Raw genomic sequence first — 15432 nt, 5'->3', positions numbered from 1 at the left:
CTCTCACTGTCCATGAGAGCAGGCATATGCTCGTCAGTGGAAGAGGCAGAAGCTACTGCCATGCTGGCCGGGCTGCGCTCCCTGTCAGAGATGTATAGAGGGCCCATCGTCGTGGAGACAGACTGCGTGGCAGTGGCAAACAGTTTAAAACCGGGTACAGCCAATCTCTCCACCTGCTTTCATGTTATCGTTGACATCAAGAGGGAACTTGGAAAGTTCAGCGGGGCTCGGGTCATGCACATCAGCAGGAATCAGAACAAATTAGCCCACAACCTGGCCGCTCGTGCTAGATGCAACGAGGACATGCAGATGGTGGCGGGAATCCCGGAAGACTTGGATGCAGTGTTAGCTGCCGACGCTCGGTTGGCTGAAGAGTAGTTTTTGTACTCTTTCTTTCCTAAAAAAAAGAAAGAAAAAATAAACAATTTGGATCTCCGCCTCGACTGCTGCATCAGGCTCCGCTCAACTCAGGTGTCACACGTTGTTTTGGGGCCCAAATCTCAGTGATTCATTAATTCTACATTATGGTATGGTACCCCGGCTCTCAAGTTGATGAGAATTTACCCACCGGTGTCATCAAACTAAAGTCAAGCAATCAGCACACCTAAGCCCCATTTCTCCTTGTTTCCTCCCGACTCTCTTGACTCTTGTTCCCCATGCACATCATGCCACATGTGAAGACTAGGGTTCCCAAATGGCACTATCTCCGGCCGGCCTCCTCCCCTTTGCCCTTCCCGGCAGCCTCCTCGTCCCTCCTCGACCCTCACTAAAAGGACATTTATGTCCTTAATTGTTTTTAACCTAATAGTACTTGAGTCTACAAACAGTGTTGTCACATCATTAATAGAAGAACGAATGGTTGGGAACCCCCTCCCCCATTTCCAAAAAGGAAAAAGGAGCGCTTGATGACTTTTATATTTCATTTGAGTCATTAGGGCAACCACACTATTGAGAGGGGGTGCACCTTAAGGACTTTGTGGGAATCAACTACATGTACAAATACAAATATGTACCCACACTTATACCAACATTTGAGAGAGGTGCCCTTGATTGCACGGTGACAGGCAAATTCTGCATAGCCTAGAACTAACCGGGCCGGTACTTGCAGGGCAAGGTCCGCAAGGTCCGGCAAGCTTCCAGGATGTTCAAAAAGTTTGCAACCGATTGCAAAGCTTCTGTAAATCCCAGAACCTGCCCAGAACCCGATAAAGTCAAATATGGTTCAAGAATTAAAAGGTGGATAACCATTAGAATTATTTAACAAGATTCAAAAGGTGTCCTTTTCACATTTGTCAAAATTCATAATGTGTATGTTTCTCATTTTTATTCATTTTAAAATTTGCCTAGTTTTCAATAAAAACACTGAGATATTTTAGTACTTCTAAATTTCATATTATGTTCTCAGTTTTCCTTTAGCTATGTGTTTCTTATTTTAAGATCTACCTTTTTTAAGAAAACAAATTTTAAAATAGATTTAACTTTCATAAAAACCCATGCTTGTTTTCCATTTTTCATTTTTTAAGTCTGTTCCTCTCTTTTTTCAATTTTGTTGAGTTGTTTTAATGATTTTTTGTTTTCTCATTTTCCCTTATTTTTGTCATTTTTGTGCTGGTTGTGTTGCATGTTTGCAAAACTATCTCCACATCGTCGTTAAATTATTTTCAATTGGCACATGGCCAACTCTGTAGTCATGGCACAACTTTGATGCTTATGCGACATTTTTAATAGAGAATAGCCGAGACCAAAAACGAAATCTGTTAATTTACTTTAATTTGGATCACGCAATGTGGTAAAAGAAGCTTAGAGAGGACATTCCTTGACTACTTCGGGTTGTGCCGGAATTTCAAAATTTGTGTCTACATAAAATTTGATTCGGCTGATCTATTTAATTTCCAATCGATTGTATTTTTTTGCATGGTAATACGTGTCTCATTCATATCATAAAGAACAAAGTACAAATCACGTAAAGACCGACATGACAATACTGAAAAGATAGTAGAACATCTCTGAGCTTGACGCCAACGATCGTCAACTGCTTCCGGCACCACCACAGCAGCCACCGAAAAAAAAATGACGAATCATCACCTCACCCGAGCTCGACGCGGCTCCATCGCTGATATGCAGCTTTAAGGACCTCCAAAGTGGCTCACCAAAAGTGAAGCCCTTGCCCTTGAACGAATCAGACCGGGGCAACACCCCAGACACGCCATCGAACTCCAGATCTGGCACTCCACCACGACTAAGACGCCGAAGGAGTAAACCATACCTTCCATCCACAAACCACGAACCCAGTAGATATTCCGTCTTCCAGATGTCGTCGATGCAGACCACAATCTGCATCCGCTACTGGACTACCTCCCAAGCTCCGCGTCGACGCTGGAGCAAACATCGTCGCAACGGCGGAGCCTGAGGACACAGGTCCACCACAAGGATGCCGCCACCGCCACACCATCCTTACTTGAACAGACTGGTTTCCAAATCCATTCCTAACCATAGGACCGATGGCCTCGTCAGGGAAGGATCCGAAGATTCATTATTCAGCGCCGCCATCGTCATCACCGAAGCAAAGACGATGAACAACCTAAAAACCTAAAGTATAAAAGAGAAAAATTGATCCACACGCGTGAATCCGGCGGCCTCCTTCACCACCGACGATCGAAGTCGCCGGCGGAAGGGAGCCGTCGGAGAACGGCGTTGGAAGATTGGCCTTCGCGGCGGCTAGCGTTGCAGTTGCCAGGGACGAGAGGAAAACTGGCGAAGCGTTAACTGCCCTACATTTCCAATCGATTGTAGTCAGGCATCCAAATCCAGCCAGCTGACGTGTACGTACGTGCAACGCGTGCCAGAATACGAGGTCCCATCTTCCCATGTATCTCGGTCGGGCTCAGTGTACAGAGGCCACCACCGACATGCGCTTTATTTATCCACACACACAGTCCAAAAGTCGGACATTGTGGATGGGCCATGCGATCACGGGAGCGGAGGGCTGAGACTAGAGAGTACAATAGTGAGTTACTTCCTTCGTTTTTTTAGTCTGCATATAAAGTTTGGTCAAAGTCAAGATTTATAAAGTTTGACTAATTTTATATTAAAAAATATAAACATTGACAATATGAAATCAATATTATTAGATGCACTATAAAATGTATTTTCATACTATATAGTTTTAATATTGTAGATGTTCATATTTTTTATATAAATTTGATCAAACTTTGTATAGTTTGACTTTGACCAAATCTTATATGCGGAGTAAAAAGAAACGGAGGGAGTATAAGTCAGCTTACATGACACTTTCTTTTATGTGAAGGAGAGAGACAAGAATTTTTTTGAAAAAGTGGCCTCTCATGCAAGAGCCAACCCCTATGCGTCCTCCTTGAAAAAAACATTTAAGGTGGAGAGAGTTAGAAAGTGAGAGAAAAAAAGAAAGAGTTATAATCAAACCTTATGGTATGAGTAATTAAACGTGGCTCTTAGTTACTTCGGTCAGTTCAGGGCCGCGCGTGCCACCGTGGTCTGCTGCCGGTGATACGTCGTCGGAAATCCTGTTCAGGAAGGTTTGTTCGAATGTAACCATCGAAGGCGGCACGAATAATAAATATAAACTAGAGCTATGTTCTTTCTGGTGCACGCTTGGTTGGATCCAATCCATTACTAGCATCCATGGCTCTCCTGATTAAAAGGTGATTAAGAGCTTCCTGTCTCTTTCCTAGACTCGCCTTCTGCATGGCTTCCCTCACTGTTCTCCCCTTGAGGTTACCGTCTTAGGGCATGCACATCGGTTTAGATAGTTGCTGTCTATACGCTTTCTACACGTCATTTTATAGACGGTACTAAAGACACCCCGTAAATCAAGCTGTCTATGTGGGCTATCTGTAGGATACTGGATACCCACGATCAAAATTTTAGGTCATGCACACGGTGGGTTTTGCATGTAAAGAAAACAGAATTGTCTCAAAAAAAAAATGTAAAGAAAACAGAACATGAGCTTTTTTAGGATCACAATAGACGGCATACCCATACAACGGCAAGAAGGGCGTTGATAAGCAGCGATTCTTGTGGGAGTCGACCGTCTTTATTTTTACAGACGGGTGTCTTCTCTCTCTCTTATTTCTCTCTTCCACGTTGTTAAAAAATCTACTTGGCACATATTACAGACTGCTGACTGTATGGTGTTGTACATGCCCTTATGTTGATTGTAGGTTGCTTGACTACACTTGCAGTTGTTGAGCTGCGCAGTGGAAATTTATTTTGCAAAGAAATGTCGTCGTGTAAACATAAATACTAGTACAAGAAAAGAATTAGAAATTTGAAGTTATCATAGTATTCCATCATGATGCCAGTTGTGCAGCTAATCATCCTTATGCAATTTGAAATTTGTGAAAGGAACAATCTTTGAAGAGGGCAGCAACAACTGTTGGTTAGCGCAACTGATGTGTGAGTGTGACAGCTAGATGTGTTTCTCGACTAACGCAGGAGTTTGGTTCCCCACTAATTATGAGAAGCAGCAGGTGAGGATATTGTATGCAGTGAGAACTCTTCAGATGAACTAACAAGACCTCGAGAAGAATATGAATTGGAACTTTAGCCGACCATGACTTGGGCCTAGCTGGCAACACCTTTGGAATAGCTGTGAACCGGATATGGTGTTGAAAGAGTCGCACGTGAACTTGTTGTGTGTTCAGCAGTGGAAGGAAAACACTATGATAGCCTCGTTTATCTTCATATATAAATACTTTCTACGTGCGCTTATTTTTCTTGAAGGTCTTGATCATACATTGTAAATAAACAGCTGATACTTCATACGTTCGTTGGGGTTGTTGGAGAACATCCTCATGAGTTATACCCACATCTCCCTGCATGATAATTTATCCAGAATCCAATGTCATCATTTTTTCCAACCTGTCTAGCAGGCACACTCCTGTAAACAACGAGGAACAAAAAAGTATGGTTGGTCCCTCTTTGATTGTTAAGATGAGCAACCAAATACATATCTAACATTAAACATTATTCTATGGCTTCCAAGAAGTGCACGTCCAAAGCTCCATGCTTGGATTGTCAAGATCCAACTATGTAGATTAGTACTCCCTCCATTTTTAAATATTTATCTTTCTAGAGATTTCAATAAGTAACTACATACGGAGCAAAATGAATGAATCTACACTTTAAAATATGTCGATATACATCCGTATGTGGTAGTCCATTTGAAATCTCTAAAAAGACAAATATTTAGAAACAGAGGGGGTAAATAATGATAAGAATATGCTAATATAGATAGTAAGACCCAGCAGGTCAATTAATAGTAAAATATATTCAAATGCAGAGAAATGGTTTTTTTTGTGCTAAAATTATTGAACTCCAATGGCAAACATTGCTCTGACAGCAACGCCATACCAACACTGCCAGCAACATCATACAAATAAAATAATATTTATGTGTATAGGACCACGTTTATGTAAACTAAAGAGACAACAAATTTGGCACGTACACCTACATGGGATTTACTTTTTCACGAATACGCAGAGAATGCATGTGTTTTCATTAATAGAAGAAGATAAAATAAGTACAAGAGAGGATACAATGCATGGCACGGACGCAAGAAGACATGGACACGGGTACCCGAAGCAGAGAGACAATGAAAGCTCGGCCCAAACAAAGGAAATAGCAAAGCTAAACCCATCAACCAAGATCTAGAGAGGCAGGCTGAACCAGCACAACGTCCAACATCTCCAAAGCCAACACTGAGGACGCCGCAAGCGAGCAAGATAGCGCCTTCAAAAAGGGGATCGACATCGTGACTCCATCGCCATTCGATCCAAAGAACTGAACCAAGTGTTTACCCTGGTGCTCAAAGAGGGGCACGAATAAAGGCCTGGTAGCGTCTCCAAGAAGGGAAACGACACCCGCGAGTGCTAGAAGACCGGCATGATAGGATGCAACAGCTAGAGCGCCCCGTGACACGCCAATCTTGGGAGGAGGGTTCGACAGTGACGAAGCCGCCCTGCCGCCATGATCCCTGGGCAGAGCGCGACTTCGCCGGCAGGCCCTCCGACAGCGACAATGCGGGGGTAGGGCGGCGAAGGAGGGGCCCTCGGTGGCGATGGCTATGGTTTCCCCCGTGTCGCAGGGACCTTCGATGCCTCTCGCTTGCTCTCTCACACAAACTCGTGCATGAAGAGAGGCTCAAAGGCTATGATTTACTAAGAGTACTGGTCCATGGTTGGATGCCTTTTCTAGGGAGGGAATGCTATGTCGAACTAGAAAATATGGTTAATTTAATAATTGTATTTTGGTTAAAAAGATTCAATATTGGAAAGGCCAAGGGTTATCACCCTCTTTAAGAAAAAGGTATTGATACCTTGAGCTCAGATTTAGGTTTTTGTGGTTGAACCAGTCCACCACGTTCTTGTCGACTGTAAGACACCGTGGTTATTTCGCCAATCTCAAGTTGTTGTGTCCATTCAACATCTCGAAGGTGCTCATAGGGATAAGGTGTGCCTACGTGCATTCGTATGAATGGGTGTATGTGCACGTATTTGAGCATATTGTGTTCAAAAAAACCACTGATACCTTGCCTCCAAATTGATACTCACATTAGTATACCAAAATTGTGTCCACAATTTTACCCAAGTTAACGTGTAACTGCTAATATACTCAATTTAGACACTGACATGATTACCAGTACCTGGCATGATTAGAACAACTATCAGGAGGCTATAAGAATTAAACAAGTATACTTGTGCTAAGTTGGATGAGAGAGAACGAAAACAGGTTATAGATTAACAACTTGCTGTAGCACGAACTTCAAGAAACATCGTGAGCGTGTATTCATATAGCCGGTTGTTGACTATACTATTAACCATGCTCTTAATGAACAACCCAAACCGACCCCACAGGCAGCAGGTCGTTCCATGGATAAGGGTGATTAGTACACGTACGTCCAAACGTGTTGAGATGGCAGCGTGTTAGCTTGCCCACGCCTCTGGGTGGCTTCCGTGTGAGGACTAATTAGCAGTTGAACCCTGACGGGCTCCTTTGTGTGACCGGGATTGATTGGCATGCTCTAACCAGCTGGAACGTACAGTACGCGTATCAGTCTCAACCATTTTCTTTTTGTAAAGTCTCAACCATCATCTAGTCGGTCAATGGAAATAAAATACGGATAATGATAGCCCCATTTGCCTGCCAACTCTTGGAACCGCAAGCACGCGTAGTCTGGCAGACAACCGTGTCCTCTTTTTTTTTCAAAAAACTCGACAAACGTGTCCTTAAGATATGCCTCTCTCGTATAGGCACAAGTCAGGCCTTCTAAGACGAACGAGGAGGGACCACTCTACATCTTCAAATCGGATTATCAAAATACAGTGCTCTATATTTACTCAATTTGCATGTGCCAAGCCCTAGGGAGGGTGAAGTCACTTCGACGGCTTGCCTTGTGGGCACGGCCAAGTTTTTGTGCAGAGGAAATCGTTGGGTTTTCCTATCCTGATATTTTGCTCCTGCAAATAGCTCGTGATGGCGTTCTTTTGCCAGCCCTTGAAGCTCCTGCAAAGCAAGCACCAAAAACATCAGACTACAACATAGCGTTAGCTTAAGAAAAAGGTAGCATTAGCAAATGTTCGTCAGTGTCGCCATCCAAACGAAACCTACACTAAATAGGCTTGCATTTAAGTCGGAAATGAACCTTTGAAGCAGAATTTTCATTGTGTTCAAAGCTATACAATAACAGATTTGGGCAAAATGCATCCCAATGAAACATTATATGATTATGATTACGAAGAGAAAGGTGAGTATGATGAGATGGTCATGGACAGAAGTTATCAAGTAGTTGCAGAAAAAATTAGCTGTTAATGTTGAACTTTAAGATAAATGTGGACCGCCCAGCAGAAAAGAAGAGGGAAAATGAAAAACGTGATCACAACTATTAGTGCTGCCAAGAGTGACACTCGACAATGTTCAATGGACATTGATCCTAGGAGACTCTTGCCAAACAGTACAAACTAGTATGAACCAAAAGAACATATAAGATATTAAGGAAAGCTTATCATGCCCATTCAAGACTCAACTAGCGTAATATTTAGGCCTTGTACAATGCAAGGTGCTTAGGAGAGGTGCTTGGAGAAATAAACCAGGCTTTCCTTAAGCACCAGTGCTTATTTTATACAGGGCAGACGCTTAATTAGGCGTCTCTCTTGTAGAAATAGGCACCGATGCTTCAGAAAAAACCGGTTTATTTTTCTAAGCACCTCCCTAAGCACCTAGCATTGTACAAGGTCTTAGGTGCTTGAACTAGTCAGAGATTTGAATTATATGGAGGGTATAGTTAGGTTAATAAATGATTTAACCATATACATCGAATAAAACCAAATGCCAGAAAAAGTATTGAATATTCATTTCATAGATTGTGATGGCATGCAGTGCACAGGAACCGCACTGAGCAACATTGAAAGATCACAAGAGTTCCAATACGACCTATTTGCAAGAAAGATTATTTGAGATTTTACTGTTTGGGAACCGAAACAAGCTTGTTTTCACCTTAAGGTGGGTTGGTTGCTGCTAATTAACCCAGTTTATGAAACTGCTACTACAATAAGAAACTGGTTATGCTACTTACTTCTGATCAAGATGTGCTATAACTTTACCACCAGGAAATCCTGCCTTCGTGGCTTCATACGAAACTTTGATGGAATGCTTCCACATCCCACCAACCTCACCAGAACTCTTTCCATTTACTTGAGGCGGAGCGTCCATTGGCAAAGAGTAACCAGACAGGAGATGACCCACCCAGACACCATCTTTGCTGATAAAAATTGAGGATGTAAACAATATCAGACTACTAATATTGTTCAAGCATGAAGGGAATGCTCACGTCTCTGCCAGTTTGCTCCTCACTAAATAAGTATATACATAAACTGAGAACACATTGCTCGGAAAGAGTAGTCACTTAGGAATAGGGCTGCATACACATTCACTTCAGCATAAGAGATATCAGGAATTTATCGGCAGTTAGGTAAAAGTCAGAACCAATCAAACAGTACAGAACAAACTGTTTTTTTCTAGTATGGTTATCCATTTCAACAGTATGCTTTGTATGATAATAAGATTTAAACTAATAACTACATAATCCAAACAAGTTATAAGATGTTCAAGAATGCATTTTGGCACACTGGCATTAGAGCACTTCATAAAGGCCACATATTTTGCTTCAAGATCCATGTATGGTATATTTGGTTGTACTATTGGTGAATTTATCTTATGCTGCTGTGACAGGTGGAACCACATGTATTACCTCTCCCCCTTCATCTCTCTATGTGTTCCAGGTTTAAAAAGGAAGGAATCACAAAATGCGGTTATTAGATCAAAGACGAGGAGATGGTGATCTAAGGTGAATCTCATGGATGTTCCCTAAGATAATATCATCATGATTCGTGGTCAATATCAGGGAGCAACTTCACTACACAACATGAGCATGAAAAGAAACAGCCAATCATCTATCTGTAACAAAGTGGGTTGGCTTAGGTCATACACTTTTATACTGAATCATTACAACTACAATAAGCATTATAAGTCCAGAATTCGAGGGGCGGCAATGCGTCGTTAGAAACTGCTGCAATAATAATTTCACCTCAGGGCTTACATGACAATATCCGTATGACGAGGGGCGTAGTGACCACCACCGATACCTAGTAGAACCTTTTCACCACTCCTGCATAACCAGAAATGAGGTTTGGAGCCTTAAGAAGAGCAAAAGTAATGAATGAATACTTGAAACAAAAAAAAGGAAGGTCGCCATTTCAAATACCAAACAAGTAAAGTATGACAGTGAAAAGATGCAGCCCTGGTATGCAAGAGCATAATAGAACTTAATTATGCCAATGCAGAATGATACAGGTTTCACAAACCAAGGTCAACTGAATTGTGGCACATATTGCTAAAGGACCAATGTTTGTGACTTGTAATTTCAAACTTTTAGTGTCTGGACCTCTCCTACAGTTTTCAGTTCAAAAGAAAAATTAATTTGCGAAGCATAATATATTGAAAGTGAAATTATTTTTCGTTTATCATAACACTGATCCATCTATTTCCTGATCTGTCGAGAAGTAACATTTTTACATACTGACAGCAAAAATTAAGTGCTTGACTGCACGCATTTAAGGAAAACCTATATTTAGTGATGCAGGGAGTATAGAAGATTGTTAAGTCATAAATCTTTTGACTAATACATCGTTGCAGATGATCTAACATTTTATTCGCACAATCTTGAATTCGAGTTGTTAAATTCCAATCATCCTGATTCCCAGAGCGGTTTAAAGTTCCTGTTAGAATTCTTAATTAAATCACTGCTCACCCCCATAAAACATAATAAATCATAAATCACTGCAAGGATTCTAACCAGCCATCCAACCACCTCATTGTTAGACTCCATGTAAAGAAAAGAATATGTCAACATACCCCAGCCAAGTTCCAACAGCATTTCCTTCCTCAAGACCAAGACCTTTCCATAGAACCTGAAATGATTGGAGAGCTCAGTTTCATGTTCTCCTATGTTTGTTTTTACTTTTGAAACAAATAAGTCGTCAAATGTACATTTGATTAATATTTAGAGACTTTTGAGCCTGCGGTTACTTTAAACAGTGATAAGAGTGCATTTTTTGCAAGTTCTTACCTAATTCTACCACATTAGGACTTATGGTGACAATTAAAAAAAAGTTCTGCACATTGGGTATTGCCTAATTGGTACTACTCCAACAGGTACTATGCATAATTAAAACAAAAGAAAGTTTGACACTCAAGAAAAAGGGTGAAAGCTTGACATTTTAGCTGAAAGGTATTGAATATGGGCAATGCACCAATAAGTGTCAATGCTTTGCTGTACTAATTTCAACCTGTACATGCATTATGATCTTTTTCTGGAGGGGGGAGGGGGGATGGCATGAGATCTTGCAGTTCGAACAACGAAACCCTTCGGGTTCTCTTGCAAATCCACAAGAAGGAACAAAGTACATGACGAGAGAGAGAGAGAGAGAGAGAGAGAGAGAGAGAGAGAGAGAGAGACTCAACTAGAGCAATGGCCTGCGCAGCATCTTGTCTACCCCAGTATTCTTGTGTACTTCCTGACATACAAGCATTCACATTAGCTATTCTGGTACAACATACTCATTGACAATAGCCTAGACTTGCTTGTTTTGCATTTATATGTAAATCAACTGCACGAGTGGCCATCTGCTGCTTTTATATCAGGAAATTCATATGAACCCAATGTAACCACTTTATAGCATCTCGATCAGCCAGTTTTTCTGTGCAGCATCCTTTGGAGGAGTTGATTATTTGATTCATTGGTTTTCATGTCGAATGCAGGATGTTTTACAGAGGTGGGTTATCCCGCTGCTTGGGTTGCACAAGTGTGAATCTTTTGATATGATAAAATTATAGTCCAAATAATAAATTATCTATCTTTTGGATTTTTAAGATCCAAAAGTTCAAATAATAATATAAATGATTGTTGGCATTTGTAGACTAAATGCTTCAACAGAGATACTGAGTATCCTCATTATAGTTTGTGTTTGTTTGTTTTGTGAAAGAAACGGTAGAGGAGAGTACAACCCTACATATCATACGTTAAATAGGCACTTGTCCCTGAATTAATGTGTAATAATTCTTAAATAACAAACCACCGATCCTTTGGCTGCGCTAAGCGATAAAAGATAGCTTGTATGAGTTTATCCAAAAGGATGCACAAAAAATGTAAGGAACTAAGGATGGATATAAATGTGTACCTATCTCAACAAACATCGTGGGTGTACTGGTAAGTGGTCCATGGTGAGTAGCTTCAAGTGTAATCTTCAAAAGCAAACAGTATTAAAATCAGTTGATTTGGAAATAGAAAAGGCATCAAGGAAGCAACGTACCTCAAACTCTGGAACAAGACCTTGGTCTGCAGCAACCTTTTGCATCAACCGGAACCATGGGCCAATTCGAGGGTTTGGCACCGCTGCCCATCCAGGCCTCCCACCTTGAGGGGGGGTCTCATCCTCCCTCAGATGTGGCACACCTTCAGAAGTAGATTCACAAGAATGAGCAAACCATCAATTATAAAACAATGATTGTGGTAAGAAGGAACCACTAATTAGTAATCGACATGCCTGTATGCATGTGGGTTGAAAAGCATGGACATTGCTCACAAACCATGAAACCAAACAATCGCAGGCTCAAGTATACAGGGAAATCAGGAAAAATATATAATATAATTAACTGCCTGTATGCTAGAAGAATAAGTGCAGTAACTTCGAATGTACTAACAATTTGTATATGGTATCATATTTACGTATTTAATAGGATTTTACACATAACATATCGAGGTTTGATTGCACTTGTGAATTAAACAGGATACAGACAGATGAATGCAGAACCAACCGATTGGATGGACAGTGAGTGCAGGGCGGTTGGAGACTGCAGTGTGTTTGCTGAGGAATATGACCTCGGAAACAGCCTCTCCAGTGGCTTCCTGCCACCGACGGTCAAGATCATCCTCTGCAACAATGCTGCGTTCATGCTTCAATAACCTAACATTCCCATTTGTAAAGCTCTCCATCCCCTCCTAAAAACAAATATCAGCACCAGTTAGTTGGGAACTATGCCACAAACACATTGTCGGATACCTTACGAATAAATAAAATAAGGATAAAAATTGCAGGTAATTTTAACTGAGATCAGAGTGGAACATAATGGACCATTGTTTTGTTACATTACATGATCCTAGATCTCTGTACACCAGTGAGATATGCAATTTACTAGGGTATACTCGTGGATAAAATTCTAGCAACAACGCACCTAATAAACAGTTAGCTTGTTACTCCCAGATTGCAGCCACTGCCACTATGTTGCCAGCAACAGCAGTCATGCCTCCGGTCACAAGTGTCATTCCAGACACCGAAATAATCCCCATAACACAGCTTTGGCAACGAATTTCTATTTAATATATCAAAACCTAGAGAGTATAGGTTGAATCTATTCTTCAAGACAAATCTAACCAAAATAATGATACAGAATACAGTCAGAATAATTTTACTGCACGCATTCTAAGATGGCATCTATCCCCACATGGAGGTTTTTCAGTAGACAAACAAAGAGCGAAATTCTGGCCTTCACGAAGCAAATCGTGAGGCAGGGATTTTTCTCATCGAACAAGCTTCCTGCTTCACAGTCGCAACTATTGTTCTATTTCTAAGTACTACGCACTGCGCCAACCCTAACCGGCACCGCACTTCGTCGCTGCTAGTCATCCTTACTCAACGGCAAAGTTAATCTTGCGATTGATGCATACAGATTGCCAAGAACAGCGTGTACAGTCGAATGTGCTCGAAACTCAAAGGGGTTAGGTTGATGGGTGATAGGAAGAGCTTCCTCACCGGGATGGGCGGGCCGGGGGACCAGCCAGGCATAGCCAGGAACGCGGCGGCGGGGCCGATGGACGCCGGGTCGGACGCCGTCGCTACCACGAGAACAACCATCTTCTCCGATTCCCCTCCTCCTCCGGTCTGCTTCTCGCCGCCTCAAAGCTGTGGGAGTTTATTAAAAAATAAATTGAGACGGTAGTTTACTTCTGGGGGAAAGAAAAGCTTCGCGCCGCAAGCCCGCAGGGATTGGTTTTCAGGGGGCGGCGCGCACACCTGTGACGGCTCAGAACGATACGGGCCGTTTGATTCGACGTTTAATGGCTGAGATTAAATTAACAAAACTCGGATGCGTCCCGTGCAAGTCACAAACAAGCTACTCGGCCATAACATATTCCTCGTACCATCGTATTTTGGGTGGATTTACTAGCAAAAGAGCCAGAGAAGAAAATACCACCCGGACCTTATTATACCCCAATAAGTCTTGTCGAGGCGTCTCTTTCTCGACATAAGATAAAAAATCTGCTTTTTTTCTCATGCAAGATTTTGCCGAGACGTACATGCATCGTTATCGACGGTTTGTTTCGTCTCTAATTTGGCTTTGATGAGGTGTTTATTGCAATCCTGGTTGGTGTTGGTACGAAAGAAAGATAGATCATGCGCTATTGATTAAAATTGCATCTTAAATAGCATTTTTTAAATATTTAACAGCTAAAATAACATCATATTCATATTCTACACATTTTTCTAATCAAATTCATACATAACATGTTAAAATTAGAGTTGTGGTTTAAAAGATATGGGTATTTAAAAAAATATTATTTATTCTAGATGGACTGCACGTTAATTATAGAAATGGTAAGGGGTTTACGGCAAAACACAAAAATAATTCATTTTGTGTCACTTAATGATGGAGTGCGGGTTATTTACCAGCAAAGGGATGGGGGTTTCTGTAAAACAGTTAAAAAAGTTTGTTTTCTCACTTAAATGTGGATAGTGGGTTAATTACCTGGAAATAGGTATATTACCTAATAAATTTGTAAATTACATATACCACGAAAATAATATAATAGGAGACTTCTTTCGCATAAGAATTCAACAATATAATTTGTATAGCGTACAACTTATATTTTGAGTAAATTACAAACAAAAAACACATATGAGGGTTTAAGATTACTACTACCATTATTGGAACTTTTTTCAAAACAAAACAATCGCTTTTGGGGATGGTTTGTTTCAGATTGCAGTGGTCGTGCGATTTGGCCATTTGAATCCATTTTCCGACAAGGCTGGCCCATCTGCCAGAAATCTAATGGTTGTTTGCCCTTGGCGGTTAACCCCCTAGCCGAAAATGTTTCCCTGTCATTCTTCTCCCTTTCTCCCGCGCACGACTACAAGAACCCATAGCGACTTGAGGTGTCGGTGATGACTCGTTCGGCAACGATGATGCTCACGGAAGTGGCGGTGATGGTCGTTTCTTGCGATTCAAGTTGTTTGGATCTGATGATGGATGCGGTGTGGATTTGGAGGATGACTCGCTGTGACGCCCCCGATTCAATCGTACACTAATCATGCACGCAAATGTGTACGATCAAGATCAGGGACTCACGGGAAGATATCACAACACAACTCTACAAATAAAATAAGTCATACAAGCATCATAATACAAGCCAGGGGCCTCGAGGGCTCGAATACAAGTGCTCGATCATAGACGAGTCAGCGGAAGCAACAATATCCGAGTACAGACATAAGTTAAACAAGTTGCCATAAGATGGCTAGCACAAACTGGGATACAGATCGAAAGAGGCGCAGGCCTCCTGCCTGGGATCCTCCTAACTACTCTTGGTCGTCGGCAACGGGCTGCACGTAGTAGTAGGCACCTCCAGTGTAGTAGTCGTCGTCGACGGTGGCGTCTGGCTCCAGGGCTCCAGCATCTGGTTGCGACAACCAGGAAGGAAGGAAAGGGGAAAAAGGGGGGAGAAAGCAACCGTGAGTACTCATCCAAAGTACTCGCAAGCAAGGAGCTACACTACATATGCAT

At 41.6% G+C, this 15432-nt stretch overlaps 1 protein-coding gene across 1 annotated transcript; it reads right to left on the bottom strand.

Moving 5' to 3' along the window:
- Positions 1-7213: 7213 nt before the first annotated feature.
- On the bottom strand, positions 7214-13630 carry LOC123103352 (D-aminoacyl-tRNA deacylase). The gene is made up of 9 exons (XM_044524906.1): positions 13407-13630; positions 12412-12595; positions 11907-12049; positions 11775-11838; positions 11059-11111; positions 10450-10505; positions 9635-9703; positions 8612-8797; positions 7214-7542 (listed from the first exon to the last, which is right to left on the bottom strand). The coding sequence occupies exons 1-9, from the start codon at positions 13506-13508 to the stop codon at positions 7413-7415; spliced, it is 987 nt and encodes a 328-aa protein (XP_044380841.1). The 5' UTR covers positions 13509-13630; the 3' UTR covers positions 7214-7412.
- Positions 13631-15432: the final 1802 nt, after the last annotated feature.

The sequence above is a fragment of the Triticum aestivum genome, chromosome 5A, assembly GCF_018294505.1.
Source record: "Triticum aestivum cultivar Chinese Spring chromosome 5A, IWGSC CS RefSeq v2.1, whole genome shotgun sequence".
Classification (NCBI taxonomy): Eukaryota; Viridiplantae; Streptophyta; class Magnoliopsida; order Poales; family Poaceae; genus Triticum; species Triticum aestivum.
Note: the sequence above shows the minus strand (reverse complement) of the source record. Positions and strands in the feature narration are given on the sequence as shown.